We start from the raw sequence: 24,182 nt of genomic DNA, 5'->3' as shown, positions 1-24,182 counted from the left end.
TCAGTCCTCGGGCGGCTGCGCTGCGCTGCGCCGCTGGCACGGCAGCTACGGCCGGACCTCCTGGGCTGCACGCAGCTGTGTGCGTCCCCTTTCACTTGAGAAGATTCATACGTAGCACAGTTAACAGGCTTAGAGATGGAAGGGCTGGGCTCCGAGGCGGCTTTGACAGCAGTGACATTTCCAGGCAGGGGAGTTAAGTGCCGAGAGAGAAGGCTGCTCGGCATGGCTGATCCGCCAGCAGTGACACATCGTCTGCTTCAGTGCTTTGTCCCTTGCACACAGGCATTTACCCACGTTTGTAGTAATCTAAAATAATAATAATAATATTTAAAAAAGGATTCTGCTCCTAATTTTCTTCCCATGAGGTTCCAGTGAAGAACCTGATGTCATTTGAGCAGGACAATCAAACCTCTCATGAAACATTAGCCAGGCAATAGATATAGGATTACTTTCTGCAGAAACAAGCATCACCACACTATGGTGTAATGAAGCTGCTACTTGCAACCATTTCAAGATGCTGTCGCAGCAAAATATATTTTGGACTTGATTTTTAACCATGCAGATTAATTTCTGGAGCTTCAAAATATAATGAGCCTTTTTTTGAAATGCCTGCTATTCATTTGTGGATTTTGGAGTGTGCAAACAAACAGGAACAGTGCCTGAGTGCTGCAGGGAGGCCTTGGAGATGATACTGTGAGACCACGAGGATGCCTGGCTGTTTTAAAAAGACTTTATTTGCCTTGGCTTCTCTAATAAGTTTTGTGTCCTCTTTCTTGATTGTTGTTGCAATGGGGACTCCAAAGTGGATGACGGGAAAGATCCTTTGCAAAACAGGAGCTGACTTGGTCAATGCCACAGATCCAGAGCTGGTCAAGTTCATTGGAGAAATATACTACGGCCTGTTTCGGGGCGGCAAAATCCGCCAGTGTGGGTTGGGCGGGCGGCGTTCTAAATTCACAAGTAAGTACCATTTTGGTTGAATTGTTTCCTTTTCTTTTCCATTAAGAAGTAGAGATTTATTTAGCTGGAGACACATTTCTATATTTCTCTAGCTGTCCTAATGCAGATGTCTGCCATAGCTGATACTCTTAACACATTGAAAAAAATACCTTCTTTTCTGGTAATTTTGGGGAGAAAAAACTGCTGATCTCTTACAAAAATGTGGACATTCTTATAAATGTATTCCATTTAGCTTAAAAGATTTTCTTGAGGTCTCAGAAGCACTCAGATGTTGTTCTGTACTTTGGATGATTTACAGTTTTCACACCTCCTGTGCTATGATGGCATTTTGCATTGAAGATTTTTAGTTCAGTCTGCAGTTTAATCCAGTAAGCATTGAAACTGCTGCAGTCTCACCCTCTCCCTGGCCCACAGTGATGCTGTCCTGCCCCATCCTTGGCTCAGGCAGTTGTTGTGGTGAGGTAGTTCAGGCAGTTAAGCAGGCCAAAAGATTAACCTATCAAAAAAAAAAGAAAATGATTTTCCCAGTAGGATCATGGCTGGTCACACAACTACTCAAGTGCTACTATAAAAACTTGAGGGAATGCAGGAATGGGCTAGTCCAGAGGGAATGGAGAACTAGAGCAATCTCAGCTTAGATCAGCATGACCAATTGTTGAGCTGTGATGAATTTGCACTGGTTGCACCAAATCTTGCTCAAAGTCAAACTGCAGATGCAACTTCATGAGATGGCCATCACACCTGGGGTCAAATGCTGTCTAGTGAGTTTGATTGGCTCTCAGACAGGGCATCAGGTCAAAGCTCTTCCTGCTCTGCTCTGCTCCCCTCCCCTTTAGGGCATTAAGAAATACAGTCCCAGTGCTTTCACCCTATCCTGTGAGAGAGAATGAGAAAAAAAGTAGCCAATCTGCTCTAAATCCCTGTACAACTTTGTGGACTCCTAATAAACTTTCTAATTAATTCTGTGTAACCAGAGAGGAAGGCCTAACATTCACCATCACTCCAGACTGCATCAATACATGTTTGGAGGACATGATCCTTTACTCCTCAGAAAAAGAAAGCTCTCCCTGAAGCTAGTAAGAGTTTTGCCTGTTAGAGATAGAAAATTGGGTCATTAAGTACATTATGCATTTAGGAAGACAAGTGTCTCACAGATTTTTCCTTTGAAATATTTCAACAGGTCTATTATGTTTGATACTTTCACAATACTGGTGTCAAAATGATATCATGATGGTATCCAAAGCTGTTAATTACTTTTGCACAATGGCCAACTGGACTTCTAGGGGCTCTGGGCCTGACTTTTTTTGCATTTAATGTCTGCCTTAATCTCCAAACGTTCCAAATTTCCTGGGGGGCAAGACACGGGGGACACTTCTTGGGGAATTTGTTAGCATAACTGGACTACCTAGGCAGCTCTGAGCAGGGCAGCTCACATGCTGCAGTAGCTCCCACACTTTGGAATTCCCCATGTCAGCAATGTATGGTTATGAGTTCATTGTCTCTCACTGTGTCAGCCTTCACTAGAGTAGGCTTACAGCTGGGACAGTGACAGCAGATTCAGTTGCCATAATAGGTGTCCAGTGCTATTTTAGACTCCTCAAGGTGTATCATGTGGCCTTCAGCTGCTGCCTCTGGAGTTGCCCCATAGGTACTGTGGCATGTATGTTAGACTCATGAGGTTGTTACAGTAGTCAAGGCATCTAAATTGGCTAAGATGTGATGTCTTGACAACTGAATCAAGCCCTGAGAATGAGCTGGGGAAGGCAGACATATTCTGCCTGTGCATAGTAAGCACAACTGGAATGTGCTGGGAGCCTCCATAGTAATATTCTTCATGAGGATCCTTATTTCTGTGTACTAAGCCAGGGTCACTGGTTATTGTCTTTGGGACTTGGCTGAGCGCCTCAGGAAGAGTCAAGAGAATCCTTACAAGCAATCCTAAGAACTCTGCTGCTTTGTAAGAAGGCTAAGCTTCCTACAGATGTAACTAAACCACAGCCAGATACTTAGAAGAGTAGAAAGGGGCCATAAGCAGTAGATGAGAAACCAAGAAGGGAATCTGAGAGTGGAAACCTGTGAGATTAGGAAGTAGGAAATCATAGTAGATCCTACTGGAGCCAGCACTGAAGAGAGGAAAAGAAACTAAAGATAGCATGGCAAAATAAACACAAAGGGTTGATACTATTTTAGGCAGCAAAGGGCTGGACAAGGAAACTGGGACTATTGGGCTTCAAAGGGATGAGATTAAAAGCAGGAGACGGGAATGAGGAGCTCAAAAAAGGGGGTTGGGATGGACAACAGAAATGAAAAAGAGTCAGAAAAGCATGCAGCAGAGATACAGACATTAACACAACTAGATAAATAAACCAGAACTGAAGCCATTTTCACGGGCCCTGTGTAAAAGATGACTCCTGTCGCAGCATATGCCTGGTTTGTCTGCTGTGGTGACAAATAAAGCATCATGAACTAAGATGTGTTTAAGCACCTGAAATGATCACCTCTGTAAAAAATAATCTTAAGTATCATTTAAGTTTGTAGCACCAGGATGGTATAATGAAGAGCTGATTTTTTTTTTCTCAACAGTTTTCCCACACATGGTGAAAAAGCTGAATACAGGCCTGCACATGATGATTATAATATTCCTCTGTGTGGCCATTGTCTTTTCTCTGGTCAGTTTTGGATTCTGCATTCTCAACGCAATAAAAGTTCCGTACCGAGCTATTAAAGGTCCAGCAGGAATATGCCTTTGGAATTTTCTTGCAGGTAAAAGAATAATTTACCAGTACTTTTCACCAGTCCCATTCATAGAAAACGTTAAATGTTCCTTCTAAATATCTCCTTTGACTTCAATATTTGTGAACAAAATGAAGTTAGTAGTGAATTCTTATCTATCAAAACTGTATTGTCAGCTGGCATCTCAGTTTATTGTGTCAATTTGTTACAGGAGCTATGAATTCCAGTCTTTAGGCTCTGTATCACTGACAAAAGGACTTTATTACAATACAGTCATAAAACTGCCCATAAATTAAAGACTAAGCGTTTTGCAGATGTTTAAGCAGTGCCTGAGTCTATTCCTACACCTTATAATGCTCACTGTTGCACTCAATAAGCCTTCTGAAGCACAACCAAAACGTCTGTTTTGTTTCAAAACCAACAGTGAATGCTTCTTTCACTTTGTTGCAGGTGGATTTGTAGTTCTTGCAGTCACCAGCTTTATGGCTGCTGTGAAACTCCATCACCTCACAGAAAGAATTGCCAATTTCCGGGAAAACGTCTTTCGGTTCGTTATCTTAGAAGAACGCTTTGAAGACTGTTTTTGGCTTTGTGTGGCAAGTGCCACAGCACATGCAGTAAATATGCTGTTAATAGCCATTAGTGAGATCCATTTTCCTAAAATCAAGACTAAACCAGAAGAAGCAAATGTTACAGCAGAAGATATCATGTACTAATAAATCTATGCAAAGCTACTTTAGTCAAGTGAACTGTTGTGATAGAAACAGCTTCTTGGCTCTTCAGCTTTTGTTTGGATTAATTATTTTGGTATAAGCACTGAGTAAAGTTGTCAGTCTACAGTACCAGTAATTAACATGTGTGGGAAAGCAGGGAAACCCAATACTACAAATACTATTACTCTCAAAACTGACCAACATCTGCAGTGAATATATGCTGTTCACAGTTTTTAGAAAAAATGGGGTTTGTGATATTTTAGAAAACTAAGGTGAAATACAATTTCATCAAAACCAAGTGTCTCCTTGATTTAGAAAGAAAACATGTGTACCCCAAATCTTTGATAGTATAAGGTTATTCCAAAACAGAAAGAATCGGCATTTGCCAATTACCTTCACAGAATTATCTGGAAAATGTTCAATGGGCCATATAAGGTAGCTTTGATAACATTATACTGCATTGAAAAAGAAAACTTCATCGACAGTGAGGCTAAAGTTAAGGGGCTAAGTGTGTGCAAAATGTTTTTAAAACAGGAATATGAAACCCCACAAATAAAAGAGGAGAGAAACTAAAGTTCATGGGATACTACCAGACTATGAAAAGAAAATTCTTAGCTGCAAGATGAAGGTTTCATTGCAGCTTCTGTAAGTAAAATAAAATCTAAGTAACAGAGTTTTTTAGATAACCCAGAAAATAACAATCTGATAGATTGTCTTCAGAACCCTGTCAATTCTTATTTCTATCTGAAATCAAGTAAAAGTGATGTATGATTACACAGTATTGAAATGAATAAAAATGGTTAAATGGATGGAAAAGTTACCATAATTTTGAAAGGCTTTCAACCCGTTCTTGGGTAATGAGGAATGAATATTTCAGGGCAAAGAATATGCTAGTAAGCTTGTCATTTTTAGAATTTGACACTATAGTGAACACATACTAAACCTTTCAGCAATAGAACCTACATGTAAATGAAGAATGACTTGGAATGAATGAAAAGAGTTATCAACTAAGTTAAAGAAATAATTTTGCAGCCAGTTACTCCTCACCAGATCACTAGGTTGTGTAACTATTCTTGTGAAAAGCTCTTTGAAAAAGTTACTAACCTTTTTAGAAAATGAATTCAAAGTGTTTTAAGAACATGTCAGGATATGCAAAACTTCTTTATTTTTTGCTTGGAAAGACCTCTTCACAAAAATAGTATTGTAAGGATCAAATACTTTCACAAGTGCCTAAGCCCTTATTTTATGTACTCAAATTACTAGTTTTATCACTGAAATGTGCAGAACACTCAGTAAAGAAAGTTACTAGAATAGCTAATATTCAACATATTTACAGATCAGGCCACTTATTTTGGCATTTAAATAAGGAATTATAAATCATTTGAAGCCTATGAGTTTAAAATCTCTTTTTTTCTCATAGGGATTGGAAGGGATCTCTAAAGATCATCTAGTCCAATCCCCTGCAGAAGCAGGTCCACCTAGATCAGGTCACATAGGAACACATCCAGGCAGGTCTTGAAAACTTCCAGAGAAGGAGACTCCACACCCTCCCTGGGTAGCCTGTGCCAGGGCTCCCTCACCTGAACAGTAAAATAGTTTTTCTTTAAGTTTAAATGGAACTTTTTTGTATTCCAGCTTCATCCCATTACCCCTTGTCCTATCACTAGATACATCAGCCCCAACCTCCTGACATCCACCCTTTAGATATTTGTAAATATTAATGATTTGCCCCCCCAGTCTCCTCTTCTCTAGACTAAACAGCCTCAGTTCCCACAGCCTTTCCTCATAAGGAAGATGTTCCAGTCCTCTGATCAGCTTGGTGGCTCTGTGCTGGACTCTCTCCAGAAGTTCCCTGTCCCTCTTAGGCTGGGGAGCCCAGAACTGGGCACAGTACTCCAGATGAATACTTGTCCATAGTACTAATACGCATGTATTATAACACATTTTTCATACTGCTAACAAACTACTTAATGTCCCCCAAACTTTCCCCAAAAACTAGTTATTGGGTAAAGGCCATGGGACTAATTAGGTAAGGACAACATAGGTCACACAATCTCTGAAAGAATCGTTAGAGTGCACTGTATAAATAAAGCCAGGCTGATCATGGAATCATAGAATCATAGAAAGGTAGGGGTTGGAAGGGACCTTTAGAGATCATTTAGTCCAACCCCCCTGCAGAAGCAGGTTCACCTAGATCAGGTCGCATAGGAACATGTCCAGGCGGGTCTTGAAGACCTCCAAGGAAGGAGACTCCACAACCCCTCTGGGCAGCCTGTTCTAGGGCTCCCTCACCTGAACAGTGAAATAGTTTTTTCTTATGTTTAAGTGGAACTTTCTGTGTTCCAGCTTCATCCCATTACCCCTTGTCCTGTTGCTAGCTATTATAGGAAAAAAGGGATGTCCCAACCTCCTGATACCCACCATTTAGATATTTATAAATGTTATAAATGTCAATAAGATCTCCCCTCAATCTCCTCTTCTCCAGACTAAACAGCCCCAGTTCCTGCAGCCTTTCCTCGTATGAAAGATGTTCCAGTCCCCTGATCATCTTGGTGGCCCTGCGCTGGACTCTCTCCAGAAGTTCTCTGTCCCTCTTGAGCTGAGGAGCCCAGAACTAGACACAAGATTCCAGATGAGGCCTCACCAGGGCAGAGTAGAGGGGGAGAAGAACCTCCCTTCCTGCTGGCCACACTCTTCTTCCTTTTCCTGATCATCCTTTTAATTCCTTGTTTCGAATCTATTGAACTATTTGAATCTATTGAACTATTAAATTCCTGCATTAAAGGTCCAAAAACAAGCTTCTCACAGCAGATGTACAAAGTATTATTGTGGGATACTGTAGCTGCAGGATTTGAATGACAAAATAACGTTACCATCCAAAGGCTATTTGTGACTTGGGAGGAAATAGTATTTTGCGTATTACTTTAGAGTGAACAGAAGTATTAACACACATTAATTAAACTGGACAAAAAGGATAAAAGGCCAAACGAACCTTTCAGCTGCACAGGTTGTCTCTGATCAAGTACTGCTAAGACATACATAGAGTATTTGCCCTGGGAAATTCTGTCTGGGGAAAAATGTTACATGCAATCACACATAGTTAAGATGTATAATCGCAAAACACATCTTAAGGTCAACAATAGGTAAGTCTTTCACTTAGACCTTTTGAGCTTTCCCTTCTATGTGATACAGTATTTTCCAAAAAATCTGGAACCTGATGTAAGCAGGACCTACTTCACACATTTTCATTTTAGTTATGCTTCACATGGTGTATCTGATCATATGCACGTTCAACATGTGGAAATGAACACTTCTTTGAGGGTAGGTTTCATACACCCTGAAAACAACTACTTAATTTGGACATATGGAATGTATAGAAGTATTATGCAGGATGTAGAGATGATATGGAGCCATTCTTCAAAGAACTAAGAAACTATTCCTTGCATCTAAGAGCCTCTACAAAATAAATTAAGATTAAAACTGATTACCGCCTTGATTCTTTAAATAATGTGATTTAGTGTTAAAAAAGGCAGTTTTACAAAACACATCAAAATAGATGCAATTTCCCTCAGCCACTGCCCCCGAGTGCTGCTTTCCTTAGTAAAGTCATGTTATTTCTCTTAATGGACAAGGCAGTCAGGTGGGAACTGCAGTAGAGAAAAGGCCCAGCTCCCTCCCCTTCGTCCATAGATAGAGCAGCGTCAGTTCAGTTACAGATCTATGGAAAACACATTGTTTTAGTGTCGTAAGGTGTCAGATTCTCACATATAAAAGCAAATTACTTATAGCCTATGTTTTACATTTCTAAAAACAAAACAGAAAAGAAACCCCAATAGATCTGGCTCACTTGACATTAAAATCCAGTGCATTTTCAGTGCCACTGAAACCCCGATTTTTCATACTGACAACACGATGAATGTCAGTAAACTTCAAACAGTTCTTTTCCATACAGAGTTTTTACTAGAGAAGTGTCATTCTTCTCCTGACGTTATACTGATGACTCAGTATTCTGGTGTGAATTTTCCTGGTAAAATATAACCACAGGCCTTCTCATTAGTCTCTCTCTTTAAATTTTTTAATTGTACTAAATTACCAATTTTAGTTGTGCTAAAAAATTTACTAAAAAAAATGAGATTGCTACTTCTTTCTGTCAGGACCGAATCAACTCTTCTCATAGTGATATCATACAAGCTATCGGACGTGGAAAATAATATGCATACGTTGTCTTTGTATTTGCAATAGAGCTTTGGTTATTTACATTTTATTCTTGAATATGCAAAGTAAGTGTGCACTGTACGCATACCAGGCCCGGTTTCTAAAGCCTGTGACAAGCCCTCACGAGCGGCTGTTCCATCCTTGGCGGCACACGCGAACACGCCACAAGAGGGCAAAAATCCACCGCGAAACCGACCCGCCCCTCGCGGTACAAAGCCTCACGCCCCCAGCACACGGCGCAACGTCACTCGGTGTTTTGCCAGATGCGGGCTTGTAAACCCTCCCCCGCGTTCTGCCTCCCTCCCGTTCGCTCCCCGCCCCGCCCCGCCCCGCACGGCGCCGGCTGATGAGACGATCGGCGCGCCGGGCCGGGCTGCACGCCGGCGTCTCGGGGCCTGCCTGCTATGGCGCTGCCCTGGGTGCGGAGGGTGGCTGCGCGCCGCCTTGGCCGGGTGCTGCCGCTGGCCTGCAGCTGCTGGCCGCAGGGGCCTTGGCCACGGGGCTACAGCCGCGGGGCGGGCGGGAAGGTGAGGAGCGGCCCGCGAGGGGCGGGGAGGATCCCTTCCTCCTCCTCGGTTCCGCGGCTCGTGGCTGAGCGTGCCCACCGCCCGGCTCCGCCGTGTGCCCGCCGGGTCCCGTGCCCCGGCGCCTCACTGCCCCTGCCCTGCCCTGCCCTGCCCTGCCTGCGGCCTGAGCCAGGGCGGGGTGCGACCCCTGCGCGCCTCCTGCCCGCACCGGCACAGGGACCTGGGGGGAAGAAGCCGGGGGAAAGCTCTTTCATACTTTAAAGGACAGATTGAAAGAGCTTTTATCTGCATGTATCGTGTAAAATTATCGTAACTTCAGTTATACTATATCTAATTTATTTTTCACACACAAGATGGTTATAATAGTTTATCCTGGTTTACCAAAGCGTCACTCTGCATCATGCTAGGAAAATACATAAACTGAGATGAATACATACAGCGGTAGCTACATTTTGAACAGCATGCTTGCTGCTTTTTGGATAGGTCTCTCAATCTCATATTGTTTATGCTAACATGTGCTTTTTCAGGGTCTTGTTCTAGGAATCTACTCAAATGAGAAGGATGAAAGTGCTACTCAGTTCACTAGTGCAGGAGATGCTTTCGACAGACTTGTGTCTGGAAAGCTGAGAGAACTTCTGTCTCTGTAAGTATGCAATAACCTTCCAAAGTGGATTGAAGTACCTGCAAATAGCAATAAGAATGATCTTTTAGTCATAATTCTTAGTGGTAATACCATCTCTCAGGCTAGTATTTGCTTCTACCAGACTAAGCAGTTTGGAGGATAACTCCTGTAGAAAAACTTTGCACTGAGGAAACAGATGCAAGCTCTTCATGGAGACTGTCCTTTTCTGTGAATCAGCACTGAGCCAAGTGCCCCAGCAGTGCTGAGGAGCACTGTGGAGCTATGGAGTGAATGTAGTACTGTAAGATTTATCACCAATAAGTACTTCTTTATTGAAAGAATCTTTTTGTGTCCTAGATCTGGGCCACCTTTGAAGAAAGGCAAAACACGCATGTTCCATGGTTTGCATCAGGTATGAGCTTTGGATTTTCTTGTGTGTATTGATTAATGTGTGAGGTTTGCCCTTACATCTCATTTTATGCTGAAGGCTGGGGTTATTCAGCCTGGAGAAGTGAAGGCTCCGGGGAGACCTTTGAGCAGCCTTCCAGTGCCAAAAGAGGCTGACAAGAAAGCTGAGGGGGACATTTTACAAGGGCATGTAGTGGCAGAACAAGTGATAATGACTTTAAAGAGGGGAAATTTACTTTAGGTATTAGGAAGAAGCTCTTCCCTGCAGTGAGGCACTGGAACTGGTGGCCAAGAGAGGTTGCGGATGCCTCATCCCTGGAAATGTCAAGGCCAGGTTGGATGGGAGTTTGAACAACCTGATCTAGTGGAAGGTGTCCCTGCCCATGGCATGGAGTTAGAATTAGATGCTCTTTAAGCTCCCTTCCAACCCAGACCATTCACTGCTGTGCTTGTATAAATACTCTGCTCTCCCCCGACCTCTCTCAACAAAAGATGTGGTTCTCATGGAAGCTTCCTATTCTGTACTCCCCGTGTCTGCGTGGCCTCTTGCATGATCCTGTACTCCCTCCACTGTCCTGCAAATTGAGAAGTTGTAAACAAGTCTATTCCAAAGGTGGTGTGCTCTGAATAGCTGCTTGTTGATCAAGCTGAAGCACAGCAGTTTTGTACCAGACTTATAACTGTGCCCCCTCTGTTCAGGGGAAATGAGTACACGAGCGTGTACCAATACCTGCAAAGACCTCTTGTAACAGAGGGTAGTCTCATCGTAGGCTTTAAATGGAGGTTTTAAAGTCATGTGCTTTAAACTTCTGAAAACAAGATGTGGGAATGTTCCTCAAGCAAGACTTCTGTCTGCACAGACAGCATACGTGACAAGGGCACGAGATGGGGATTCATCTGCCTAAAGTCAGGCTTTTGAGAAGCCCTAATACATCTAATGCACATATGTGGAGCTGGTAAAAATGGTCTGATTAGTGCCTTTTTGGAGTAGTAACTAGATGTGTAGTGTGACACTAGATGTCTCTTAAATAACTGAATCTTACATTAGGACTACTTAAATGATTTTAAATAAAACAAGTTATAGTGAGTTTGCCTACCACAGATAAATTCCTGTGTGGAGACCCCAGACGGATGACACTAGGCTCAGTAGAAAGGCTCTTTCATGGAAGTTTAGTCCACTGAAGGTCTGGTTTACCTCAATTCTGCATACAGGATGGCCTCTGAAGTGAGGAGCAAGTCTCTGCAAGAGAAGGCAGTAGATCTGGGAAGTTTCAGCATCTTGTGGACTAACAGGCTTTACTAGGATGACAGAATCTGACAGAGCAGCTATTTGCAGTGGAAGGGAAAGCCCAAGATTAACTTAATTTTTCTTCAGAGCTGTGGGAAAACTGTTTGCATATGGAGCCTTGAGTTGTATACAAATTTGACTTCATTCCTATAATGCTCCTTTAATCCTTGTTATTTCTTCCTTTTTGCCTTCTGCTTGTAGGTTACAGCATTTAGGATGCTGTGCTACACTCCTTTCCTGAGCTCTGGAGCTGTGTCCCCCTGTGCAGCTTTGGTTTGTTAGCTGGCAAATCACACCGGCTCAGCCTTTGAAGTGATTTTATTTCATTTAGCATAGTCCCATGCAAAAAAAAGTTACACTTCTCCAGCTCAGTTCTGGCCTTTGTTGCAGCTGCAAATTTAGACTTGCCCAGGGAAGTATCCCATTTGCTGTGTGTTGAGCATAGAGGTGCTACAACACAAATGAACTGGCCAACTGATTGCATGCCTATGGCAAGTGATTGGGAGTGCAAGACAGTGGCACCATACTGGCACTCTTAACAAAGAAACGTAGGAAACATAAAGTACTGAATGTATTTTAATGCTCTGCTTCGTTTGTTTTGGAAAGTGAGATTTTTTTAACAAGTCTGCAGTGGCTGTAACAGTGGAGAAAGTTAATTCATTCGTGTGTCACTTTGTCTAGGACTTCCCAAGTGTGGTTGTAGTTGGCTTGGGCAAGAAGAATGCTGGAGTAAATGACCAAGAAAACTGGAATGAAAGCAAAGAAAATATCCGTGCAGCTGTTGCAGGTTATTAACTATTTTAAGATTTTCTTAAGCATTTTGTCTATAAAACTATTGGGATGGTGCAGCATGTTCCATTTGTGAACAGTGAGTCAAGACACAATTTTGTTTTGAAATGCAAAACCTACTTCATGGTTTGGTAAATGTGTTTACTTGTCACTGATATTCATGTAAGGTTTTCCTTACTGAGGATATAGGGCACAGAAATCATTTTGCAGATGGGCAACTGTGATTATTTGTATCAAATAAGTTCCCTAAACTCTCCTAAACAGATTGAAAAAGCACTTGTTTAATTGCTAGTATCTTGAAGCCTGAGAGCACTGCTGATTCACTTTATGCTAAAGCGCTACTTAAGTATGCATATATAATTACTTTAGCCACTTAGTTTGTAACTAAAATAGTGCTATTATAAACTGGTATCTTTCACATCAATAATATGATTCAGTATGTTACTTGTTGTAGAGGGAAGGGGCCTATCTTAGTTGAGCATAACAGCCCTATCTAAGTGTGTATAAAATAAGAATGAGAAGCTCTCCCTGCAGAGTTTATCATTTGAGACTGGAAGTCAGTCACACGTGTATGACACCTGCATGTCCAAAGTGTTGACCAACTGCCTAAACATTGTTACATTATTTGGGTAGGAAATGGAATTTATGGAAAATATTATTTTTATTATTTGTTTACAAAAGTGTATATAAACTCTTTTGGAAGAAAAAAGCAATCATATTTGCTTAGCAAAAAAACCTAAATGACAGCGGATTTCTACATAGTCATATTCCATAGCACTCTAGAATGAGAGAGCTGTTATTTGGTACAGAATGAGCTTAAAGGAATCGACACAACTGCAGAATTTCCTTTTTATCCTTGTGAAATGTCTTAAATATTACAATTGATCAAGTGATATTTTGAGTAAAAATTAATCAGTGCATGGTCATTAGCATTTTAAATTACTGCATATTGTTTTCAATTGATTTCCTTAAATATCTGGAGTTGAAGTTACTTTTTCCTTGAAATGTGATACTGGTCACCTCGGACAGCTCTTTTGCTAATTCTGTTCTGTTTTTCAGTTGGCTGCAGACAGATGCAAGATCTGGAGGTCCCTTATGTTGAAGTAGACTCCTGTGGAGATGCTCAAGCAGCTGCAGAGGGTGCTGTCCTTGGATTGCATGAATATAACGAGCTGAAGCAGAAAAAGAAACCTGTAGTTACTCCTCAGCTTCATGGAAGGTGATGGCAGAACGAAAAATTGCTTGTTTATCTGTTTGATTGTTTATTTATAGAACTGTGTGTACCCTTGTGCATGAGAAAAACATAAAACCAGAACAACAGGGCTAGCAGCAATATCCCTCTTAAGTCCTCCTGCTCCTTTGAATTTCCTGAAGCATTTTACATCTCAGGTATACTTAGGTGTTTGCTCCATGTGTTTTGCTAGTATGACATGCTCAGAGGTTAAGGGTAAATACTGCTTCATAGAAGAGAGGACTCAGGATAAAAAGAAAAGTAAAAAATTACTTGAAATGTAGTTGTGACACAAGGACTGCTGTTACTATTGCTTGCCAAAATTGTGGAGCCAGAGGTATTTCAAACTTAATAAATTAATAAATCATTTTGAGGATCAGGAAGTGCTAACTGACAGCAGACCATGCCATGATGGATACTTTTTGCATAATTTGCTTGTATTTTCATTCACGGAGTGTAATGTAAGCAGAAAAGCTTGAGTGCTTCTGGCCTTTAAACAGAACTCTTTGTTACTTAAGAGCAGAAAATGATGTGGGAGCTTCTGGTTCCAGAGCAAAGTTTTATTAATCCCCTTTTATTCTATCAGAGTGGACCCAAAATTTGTTTAAATATCTTCCATATAGGGTATTCTGTCATGTAAGGGAGGGGTATTTCACGTATGTACTTTATAGAGGAACAGGTCCTTCCTTATGAGGAAGTTAGTGAAATTAAATAAAACCCTCTCAGTTAAGCATGTCTCGGTAAACTACATGCAAAACTCAGTTGTCTAGGATGCATCCTGCCTGCCATCAAAAATTTGTGTGTGTCCAGCTTCCTTATGCAGTCCTAAATCAATCTTATTTACTATGGGTAGTACCTTTCTTCCTCAAACTCTTTTCTAAAGCACAAGGAACTGGGGAATCTGGAAGCAGACCTTAAAAGTTAAGATCAATGCGAAGCAGGCATTGAGAATTTCATTCTTCTCAGCTTTCTCTAGATTGCCTGCCCCATTTAGGAAGGGGACAGTATTATTCCTTACTTTCCTTTTTCTTATGATATATCTGTTGAAGTCCTCTTGTGGCTTTTCCCACTTCTTACCAGTTTCAGTGTCAGCTGAGATTTGGTTTCTTAATTCCATCCCTTCATATCCAGGCAATGTTTCTGTATTCCTCCTGGATTCTTTCTTTACTGTCTCTCTCGTCTGAGAAGCAGTATCTAGCTTAATGCCCTGCTTTGTGATATCTTTTAAAACAAAAGAGGTTTCCAGCTCTGTCTCGAAGTGAGAGGTTTTGTACTAATACTGTTGCAGAGTAACTGGAGAGACATCCTTGTTTCCTATGCAGGCAGCTCTTTGAATGCTCTGTCATTCATTAGTGAAATGCCAGGAGTGCATTGTGAGATGAATTCAAAATTCCATTTGTATCACGTAATGGTATTTCAGTGAAGTGAAAAACAGAATTTGAGGTGCTAACTGGTAAATAAAACTTTCAGAGCTGTTATAATTAATGTGATTACAAATTTTGGAAGGGATATTAAACCTTGTGCTTAAGGATTTAAGCCAGTCTCTGACTAGTAAGGATTAGGACAAGACCTAATGTATTAGACAGACAACTTTACATCTGTCTGCTCTAGGATTGTTCTAGCTTTGTGAAGCATTTTGCACTGACTGGAACCAGAGATGAGCTACTAGACCAGATGCACTTTGGATCTTGTACTAAATTCCTCATAGTAAGATTACTGTGACATTCTTAATTGCTCCAAATTAATGATACCACATTTTCAAACAGTAGAGAACAGATGGATGCTGACAGCATCTTACTTTTGCAAATGTTTATGATGCTGATTATTGTATGGTGTTGTTTAGTGCTGAAAGAGAAGCCTGGCAAAAAGGTGTTACGTACGCTGAGGGTCAGAACCTTGCTCGGTACCTTATGGAGGCTCCAGCTAATTATATAACTCCACTCAAATTTGCTGAATATATTGAACAGAAGCTCAGAAGTTTCAGCAACGTGAAGGTTCATATAAGGTAAATTCCATTGAAGTGATTCCTCTGTAGAGTAAGATACTTTCCAGGTTATTCAGATGGTTCTCATTTTCACTCTGCCACTTTGAATGACAAAAGCAGGGGAAGTGTTTGGCAAAAAGGGGTAAGGGGTACCCAGACTGAAAGCTACTCCCAGTACTAGAAAGTTGAACTTCTGGGTTTGCAGAGTAAGCAAAATACTATGACACAATAAAATGATTACGTGCCAATTAGTCACGCAATCAATTACTGTGTAATTTACACATATGCTGTAAAAGGAAGCCTGATGAAGACTTGCATAGAGGGTGAATAGGTTTTTCCTGATTTGTTTTCTTCCCAAGTGGATTTTACACGTTTTTTGTTTGAATGTGTTGAGTAAATATCCTTCATTTATTGCTGTTACTGTTGGGGATTTTTTTTAGCTTTTAAAAATGTTGAGATGGAGCTGTAAAAGCCCTTGCAGCTGCATTTGCACAGCTAAGGCTTCTTGCTTCTAACTTTCTCATTACTGCCTTTGGGTGGAAATGGGCTAAGTGGTTGTGCAGGTGTTGGAGGCTGTTTTGTTGAAAAACAAAAGACGGGAAAATCAACTTTGCCTATAGTTAACCGTCCTGATAGCAAAAAGCTAAACTGGAACCTGCTGCAGTGTTGTTACTACAGCCTCACGGGCGAGGGAAAGTTTAACGTTTCTGATGCACAAAGAGAATGTGAGTTATTGTTTGCTTTGATGGTTTGGCAGATATTTTTTTTAAACAAGGCAAAACAAAAATCAAGCAGCAACTTTTAGGAAGTTGTTTTCTTTTTTTCACACACACACACACACACACACAAAGAAAAGGGTTGTATTTAAATGACAGCTTACAAAATAAATGAAATTAATAGTGTCCAAGCCTTTAGGAATTGTGATCTCTTAAAAACAAAATCACTTTGGTCAAAATGTCTAGTAACCAAAAAAAAATTAATATATATTTCTATTCCAGACCAGAGTCTTGGATAGCAACACAACAGATGGGAGCATTCCTGAGTGTAGCAAAGGGTTCGGCTGAACCGCCCATCTTTCTTGAGATTCACTATTTAGGTGGTGCTAATACAAACGATTCCCCGTTGGTATTTGTAGGAAAAGGAGTTACATTTGACAGGTAAGTATGCTAATACTTCAATGACTAGAGGGGCAAAAAAGTCTTCCTGCTATTCATGTTCTTTGGGGAGATGCTTTTTATTTCCTTGGCACTTGTTTCTTTTCTCAGTAAACTTGTTTCATACAGCAAATTGTGCTGCCTTTCCTGGGGATAAGAAAAGCCTGAGTGGCTGGACAAAGCAGGAATTGATAAGCCTTTGTCTTGCAATGGGAAAATGAAAACTCATGTGGAAAGAAAATAAAGAATGTGCTATTTGTTTTCTTTGTTGGCCTGAGCAAACCTCTGGATAATGAACGTACAAGTTCAGAATTGCAGTCTGCCACTGGACTTCCAGCTCATGCTTAAGGAAAGTGAAAACAGTTCATTCTTTGCAGCATGTTTTTATAACTACTTTTCACATCACATAACTATTGAAGAATTGATTGATCTGTTCCTCATTTCTATGCTGATTTTTACCAAGTGTACTATTCCTGTTTTGTGCCCTTCTGCTATTATGAAGACCCCTGAGTTGGTCTGCTGCAGATGACCTGGATTTTTATGGCATCCTAACTGGGGACAGTTTATTTGAAATGAAAGGCCAGATACCTTGTTTTCAGTGTGCAATAATGTGTTGCAGTAATATTTGAAAACACCCAAGTCTAGAATGTACTGATATTTGGTGCTCAAACGTAGACGGACAAAATATTACCAACATATGCAACATGGAACTCTTCCATATTGGATACTGCTTCTGCTCTCTGTTTCAGTGGTGGCATTTCATTGAAGCCATCATCAGGCATGGATGCGATGAGAGCAGACATGGGAGGGGCAGCAACTGTCTGTTCAGCCATTGTCACAGCAGCAGCTTTAAAACTACCTCTTAACATAATTGGTAAGTATGTTTGTGTTAGAATCCAGAAGTCTTAATTTTGCATCATTTCATTTAGTAATTTTCTAGTATCAGCAAACAGTGTTACAGAAACATCACGGACTCTTGAGACCTGTTTCTCTCATTTGGTTGTTCAGCCTCAAGTTCTTACTTGCTTACCAAAACATTACCAGCTTTGGTTGAGTAAAATACTGCAGCATGGAATTAAAATTTTGAAGGCATGACTTTTTTAGATTTTAGGGGATAAATGATCATTAATAAACTTATTTTCAAAGAGTTTTTTTAGAAGTCCTGATCCTTAGAAGAAAGAAAGAGGATATCTGTAAAAGCAATTAAAAATAAAGAGGAGTTAGGTGAGCTACCTCTGCGAGTGTTTGCCACACAGCTAAACAGGAAGAGGGATCAACGCATGTTTCCTTAGGTGAATATGGCAGCAAAAATCCCAAACAAAAGCAGTCTGCTGATACTATTTTTAAGTAAGACCAATGCTCTTTTTAATCTCGTTTTAAAAAAACAATAGCACAGCTAAAATGAAATGAGCTGATTGACTGAGGAAGTGTGGCAAAGCCACTTGGTGGTGACATGTCATCCATTTAAGGATAAGTTTTCAGCATCAGTACCCTTCCCCCAGAAGAGGGCAGAGAGGCCCCAGCCTGCAGTGGGAAGGGACCGGGTGGTGGAGCAAAGCCTGTGTACCGAACTGCTGAAACAATTCACTTACTCCTTGTGCCAGGAGGGGGTTTACTCCGGGAATGGTGGAGTGCCTTTCAGCCTGTTATCCTGTTTATACTTGGAGTTTTGATGCTGACCCTCTTTTTTTTGCTCATCTTTGTTTGCTGCTCTTATTGTTGAAATTCTACAGTGAGTCCTTGGACCACTCTTTATGTTAAACAATGGTTATTTACAATGAGCAGAGCTTGAATGCCACAGAGCGTTCATTTCTGAAGTTTTTCATTTCAGAAGGAAGGAAAACCCTTTACTTATGACTAATTACTCGTATATAGAAGACATAAGATGATATTTGTAGCTCTTCTGATCTCACTTGTCTGGGCATAAAGGTAGAAGTAAATCCTAGTGGGCAACTGATGTAGATGAGCAAATGTGGTGGTGCAACATCCAGAGAAGTTTCCCCAGTTAAAAACTGAACAACATGTCTTAAAGTAACCAGGAAAATTTGGATTTCAAGCATAAATTCAAGATGAGAATAGTACTGTTTTCTTAAGGAGGTGTTGGAGTGGTTTTTAAGTGGGTTTTTTTTTTCTCCTTTCTTTTCTGATAAACTAGTAATACACTTTTCTTCTTCCTTGTGAGGTTTGGCACCCCTCTGTGAAAATATGCCCAGTGGTAAGGCAAACAAACCTGGGGATGTAGTTAGAGCCAAGAATGGAAAAACAATACAGGTACGCATGTGGAACTTGGATTTTGGATACTTTTGGTGAACTGGTTTAATTAATCAAGTTATACGATTGCAGTCAGAGTTCGTGTTTGAAAAAACCCTTTAGAAAGATAAGCAGTGCAAATGTACTGTTTTTAAAAATGGAAGAAGCAAGTAACGTATTAATTAGAAATTTATATCTGAAAGAATCCTGTGATAGCAATATAGATTGAAGAGTTCAGACATATTTTATAAATTGCTACAAAAAAAGCTGAAAAGTATGGTCATTTACTGAACATGCTAGAAAAGCTTGCTTTAATACAAGAGGTTGTTATGGTGCTGTTAAATATAGGTTCTCAGAATTAATAACAGAAGTGCTTCCAGCAGACCCTTCAGGACACTTCCCTGCTATCTGGAGTAAGACATAAGAGTATTAGTTTTCTGCTGATGCAACCAAAGTCTTTACGCTGCCAAGCTGCTCTGTACAATCAGAACTCTGAGTCATAGAGGCTGTTGGCCAAATTAGCACTCAAAATACATATTTTGTAATTAATCCAAATTATCCCATACCCATCTAATAGATTAAATGGTACTGAAAGTGATTTGAGCTGTAGACCACTGATTTCATGCAGAAGGAGATCACTTAATCGATATTTCTCTCTATTTCTGTGATTCTGCCACCTTTGACTTGCTGAACCTTTTAGATCCTTTGAGGTTCTCCCAAAACTGATTTCAGTCACCCTCTGTTTTGAGGGAAAAGACTGGGCATGTATTTCCCACTCCACCCCCCCACCCTGCCCAGGAATAAATTAGCAAGAAAATGCTAGTATCTCAGAGTTCATTGTGATATTCATCTTGCAGTTTTCCCTGAAAGGGGAAAGGAACAAAGGGGCTATTGATTTTTCTTTTTTTAGAGGCAAAACGTTTCAAGATCCAAAGAGAAAGAGATATAACAAGGAACTATTTGCAAGGGTGCATCTATGCTTCTTTGTGGTACCTTCTCCAACTTCGTGGTTTGGCCAGATCTCAGCACTTGATTGGGAGCAGCCCCTGGGATTCCTGGGGCTTCCCTGGGCATGGTCACCAGCCCCCTGCACTCCACAGGGCACCTCCTCCACCCCTGGGCAGCAGGGAGGCCCAGCAGGTAGAGGAGGTTGCAGTGCTGAAAGATGACTTCACCTCAGCTACAGATACGCTTCATTTTATAAATGTAACTGTATCGATACTTTTTTTTTCCTTTGAGTGAGTTTTGGCTCCCTGAGATTCCTCGGGCTTGTGACAGTGCATTTACAATCTGACAGCTACTTGAGATAACACATAAGAAATACATCAGTGAAAAATGTTTTCAGTAGTTGACCTGTTTCTCCTAATTTTGCCCCTGAAGGTAGATAACACAGATGCAGAAGGAAGACTGCTGTTAGCTGATGCTCTCTGTTACGCCCAAAATTTTAATACAAGGGCTATTGTGAATGCTGCAACATTAACAGGTAAGCAATCTCCCTTCCCTGCTCATTTTGCAAGTCAGTTCTTTGTTACTGTCACTAGTTGGGCAGTGGATCAGTTGCACCATGTAAAGCTAGCCTGAATTCAGAAGCAACTGAGATGACTTTACATGTAGTAGGACAATACTTTATGCTCTAACAACTTGTTCGGCTGTGCGGTGCTTCTGGGGAGGGCACTGGTATGCAGCACACACTCAGCAATGATGATGGAGTTAGGCTGTCCCAGCAGAGCAGGAACTAAGAAGAGTGGGAAAACTTACGCAGATTTGGATGTTTTTGTAGTGTTTCCCACTTCTGAGCTAAACCCTTCCAAGCTCCCAGGGCTGTGTGATGCAGAGAAACTGGCATGGTTGTTGAAGAGTCTTGCCAGGCCCCCATGGCCATGCTAGAGCCAGAACACCTTCTTTGTGAAGAGCTCCCTGGGTGCTGGAGCTCTGACCTGTAACCAGCACCAGCTCTACCATGATGTGAGCAAGTCCCTGTGATTCCAGCAAATAAAGCAGGAGAGTCGTTATCATCTTCTGAAGGATTTCTTTGACTGAATTATCTCTTGGTTTATGTGCCGTTTGCATACTTTCAGGCATAATAAAATGCACTTTAATGTGGGTTTCATCTCTACAGTTGTATATGAGTGAGGTTATGTTTTTCAATTAAAACCAGCATTTTGTATGTATCTCATGAACTGCACTAACAACCTGTCAGTGGTGAAGTGACTGTAGCTGAAATAAGAGCAAAAGTAGAAGAGTAGTTCAGACAGGCATCCACTGTGTTGCTTAATGAATAAGCTAAGCAAAATAATTATACGTATTCTCTATTAGTTCTTGAAATTGGGTTCTATCAGTGGAAAATGTCAGTAGACAGAAGGGAAGCCAATTTTAAGATTGTTGGCTTGTATAAAAGTATCCCCATATAAAGGGGAGGATAGAAGGAGTTTACTCCCACCACAAGATTATTCTGTTTCAGATCCTTGGGCATCAAGCAGGAAGGAAGAGAGCTCTCATAGAAATTTCTTTGCCATATAATTTTGTTAAACCTACTTTTTTCTTTTTTTTTAACCTCACTGAGGATTGAGTGTTGGCTTTAGAGAAGCAGTTCTGTGCCATCAAATAACTATGTATGTAATCCCTCTGTTTTTGGCATGGTTTAGTATTTTGACAAGGATTGTTTTCATTTAAAGTCAATTCACATGTGCTGGGCAAAAATCTAAAAGCTAAATTCACAAAAGAGCTCAAAAAATTAGCTAAAAAACTTGTAGAGGTCTATAAATTGCTCTTATTTCCTATATGGAAACAATCAGATATTTTTAGAAGACATTTTTAGAAGACATTTATTGCTGAATGTTTATAAGAAACATGAAGTTGAAAACAGAAAACTAGTTTTGTGAGCAAATACAATTTTTGTGAACTCTTGTCCCATTAGATTATATAAATATCTTATCAATGTTTAAACCTTTAAAAATGTCAGGCATATTAAGATCTTTAGGTTTTGCTGACTTTAAAAATTACTGATAGTGGGTGTTTAAAAATGTGAAGTTCTGTGAGGAGCCAGGATGCAGAGGAATAGCCCAGGCCCACCCTTGCCTTTGGTGTATGACCTTGAAGGCTCGTTTCTATAGGTGCCATGGATGTTGCATTGGGGTCAGCTGCCACTGGAGTGTTCACAAACTCATCTTGGCTTTGGACTCACCTCTATGAGGTAGGCCATCTGCATTATTATTAAATCATTGTCATAATTCAGTCATAACTTATTATTGAAAAGATAGCATATTACTGAAAGTCTGTGCAGATCTCAAAGGTATGTTGTTACATTTTGAAATCTCACAGGAATGGTGTTAGTACTGTTAATTGAAATGAAAACATTTTTACTATTACTAGCTCTTTAGTGAGGTTTGATATACAGCAAAGAGCACGCACATCATCTCAAGGATCTGCATGTGCTGATAACTTGCTGTGTATGCACAAGTGCTGAACTATTGATGATAACTAGTTCATGTTAAAAAAATAATGGATCTTGCTTAACAACAGTGAGATGGAAATTCAGAGAGGCCTTGTGAGTAGCTGAAGTGTGATGGCTAAAGGAAGTCTCTAAAGGAAGGATTTGTGTTGTCAGGAAAAAAATATGCAGTCTTTAGATTTCGCCTTTTGTTCAACACTAAAGTACTTAACAACAAGCAGGATTCAGGGCTTTGTTCTGCACTGAATTACCAAATCCCTTATTACTGTATTGGGCTGAAGATTTTGAGATTGATCAAAGCTAAACAAAAATAAAAATGCATGATAACAGGGAAGTTTAAATGCAGTTTAAAAAAAATTGCCAAAACAATCATTGTTTTTCAGGCCAGCATTGTGACAGGAGACAGGGTTTGGAGAATGCCTCTTTTTGAGCATTACACAAAACAAGTAACAGACTGTCCTCTTGCAGATCTGAGTAACATTGGAAAGTACAGCAGGTAGGATATACCAGTATCCTTCAGATTGCCCTTTCTTTCAGTGTATTAATGTTTGTGCTTTAGAAACAACAGTGTTGCTTTAGAAACCATACCATTTTTTCTGCTTCCCACAGAGCTGGAGGAGCGTGCACAGCTGCTGCATTCCTGAAGGAGTTTGTGACTGCCTCTCACTGGGCTCATTTAGATATAGCTGGTGTGATGTCGAATAAAGATGAGGTGCCCTATCTTCGCAAAGGCATGGCAGGGCGGCCTACAAGAACACTCGTAGAGCTTGCAGCGCGATTGAGTCAAGACAGTCCCAATACCAAATAAAATGCTACTTCTGAAACTATCCATTCTGCCTTAAGAAAAAAGAAATCTTGAAAAGTGTTATTCATACATGAATGCTCCAAGCCTATTTTCACTATGGCAATGAACTACACGTGCATTTTGTAAATGATTACTTGGGTAACAATCTCAGCTTTGAGATTTGTCATTCCCTATTATGCAGTTTACAATAAAAAAAATACCGTGTGAACTGCTGAGGTATTTAGTACCAACACAGGATCATGGAAGCCTATTTTATATGTAAAGTAAGCGTACTTATTGCCAACAATAAACTTTTTATTTCACGGTGTGTTCTGACAGAGAATTTAACAATAGATGGTAATCCCAGCTGTGCTGCACTTCTGGGTGACTGTGCGGTGGTGTAGGTAACTGCAACTTTGTTTATTAAAATGCCCTTCTAACACTTTTCTTTACAAAAACTAAAAGTGCAGGTCCTGTGTATTGAGGTAGAAAACACACATCATCAGTGTTTTAGGCCATTGCAGTTAGCGTGATGAGTGTGGCTTCACTAAATTATGTAGCAAGTCTTACAAGATACACTTGTTGAACTGTTTTACAAAAAATAATAAATGCAAGTTAGAGAAGGGTGGGGTTGGGGGGGGGAACCTGCCCCTATATCTCAATTTCTGTCATCCACATACTTCCCCTCCTTTATTTGTCCGAGGCTGTCAGTCTCCACATCGGGACAGTACTCCTAGAATCAGTTCACAAGTCACACTTAACGCAACGTGGTGATGTTTCCTAGAGAAGGGGGGGGGGGGGGGGGGGGCGGCGGATAGAGGCCCCTAGGGTAGGGGTTTTGTTTTGGTGTGGGGGTAGTTTTTGTTAAAGGCAGGGGCGCTTACCTAGACTGAGGGCTGTGAGGGCGCGGGACGGCAGCGGCTGGAGAGGACGCATCCCCTCGGGAAGGACGGGTGTGCTCTCTCTGCTTCTCTTTGACAGCTGACGTGGAGGGCGATGCTCCCCGGCACGGGCTGCCCGTGCGGGAGGCGGCGCCGGCTCGGGCCCGGCGGAGGGGGCGGGCGGCCGTGGAG

The 24,182-nt window shown here is 40.9% G+C and overlaps 2 protein-coding genes and 1 long non-coding RNA gene across 3 annotated transcripts; 2 read left to right on the top strand and 1 right to left on the bottom strand.

Annotated features, from left to right (window-relative positions):
* The first annotated feature begins 707 nt into the window (after positions 1 to 707).
* CLRN2 (clarin 2) lies at positions 708 to 4,409 on the top strand. The gene is made up of 3 exons (XM_061992760.1): positions 708 to 960; positions 3,544 to 3,723; positions 4,144 to 4,409. Exons 1-3 carry the CDS (start codon positions 708 to 710, stop codon positions 4,407 to 4,409), a joined length of 699 nt encoding a protein of 232 aa, XP_061848744.1.
* Positions 746 to 24,140, bottom strand: LOC133625121 (uncharacterized). The gene is made up of 3 exons (XR_009818439.1): positions 23,994 to 24,140; positions 11,276 to 11,418; positions 746 to 1,456 (listed from the first exon to the last, which is right to left on the bottom strand). It is a non-coding gene; the product is annotated as an uncharacterized LOC133625121 (long non-coding RNA).
* On the top strand, positions 8,964 to 23,432 carry LAP3 (leucine aminopeptidase 3). Its single transcript, XM_061992757.1, has 13 exons — positions 8,964 to 9,148; positions 9,676 to 9,791; positions 10,128 to 10,182; positions 12,148 to 12,253; positions 13,315 to 13,474; positions 15,330 to 15,491; positions 16,469 to 16,627; positions 17,374 to 17,498; positions 18,807 to 18,895; positions 20,255 to 20,357; positions 21,988 to 22,067; positions 22,709 to 22,821; positions 22,935 to 23,432. The coding sequence occupies exons 1-13, from the start codon at positions 9,026 to 9,028 to the stop codon at positions 23,131 to 23,133; spliced, it is 1,590 nt and encodes a 529-aa protein (XP_061848741.1). The 5' UTR covers positions 8,964 to 9,025; the 3' UTR covers positions 23,134 to 23,432.
* Positions 24,141 to 24,182: the final 42 nt, after the last annotated feature.

This window comes from Colius striatus, chromosome 3, assembly GCF_028858725.1.
Source record: "Colius striatus isolate bColStr4 chromosome 3, bColStr4.1.hap1, whole genome shotgun sequence".
Taxonomy (NCBI): Eukaryota; Metazoa; Chordata; class Aves; order Coliiformes; family Coliidae; genus Colius; species Colius striatus.
This window is presented reverse-complemented; position numbering and strand designations above follow the sequence as displayed.

Bases quoted from the DNA above. Each gene is read 5' to 3' on its own strand.
- LAP3 (XM_061992757.1), top strand. From the start codon at position 9,026: ATGGCGCTGCCCTGGGTGCGGAGGGTGGCTGCGCGCCGCCTTGGCCGG. The intron at 9,792-10,127 runs GTAAGTATGCAA...TTTGTGTCCTAG, and splicing joins CTGAGAGAACTTCTGTCTCT to ATCTGGGCCACCTTTGAAGA. The intron at 12,254-13,314 runs GTTATTAACTAT...TCTGTTTTTCAG, and splicing joins TATCCGTGCAGCTGTTGCAG to TTGGCTGCAGACAGATGCAA.
- CLRN2 (XM_061992760.1), top strand. From the start codon at position 708: ATGCCTGGCTGTTTTAAAAAGACTTTATTTGCCTTGGCTTCTCTAATA. The intron at 961-3,543 runs GTAAGTACCATT...TTTTCTCAACAG, and splicing joins GCGGCGTTCTAAATTCACAA to TTTTCCCACACATGGTGAAA. The intron at 3,724-4,143 runs GTAAAAGAATAA...ACTTTGTTGCAG, and splicing joins CCTTTGGAATTTTCTTGCAG to GTGGATTTGTAGTTCTTGCA.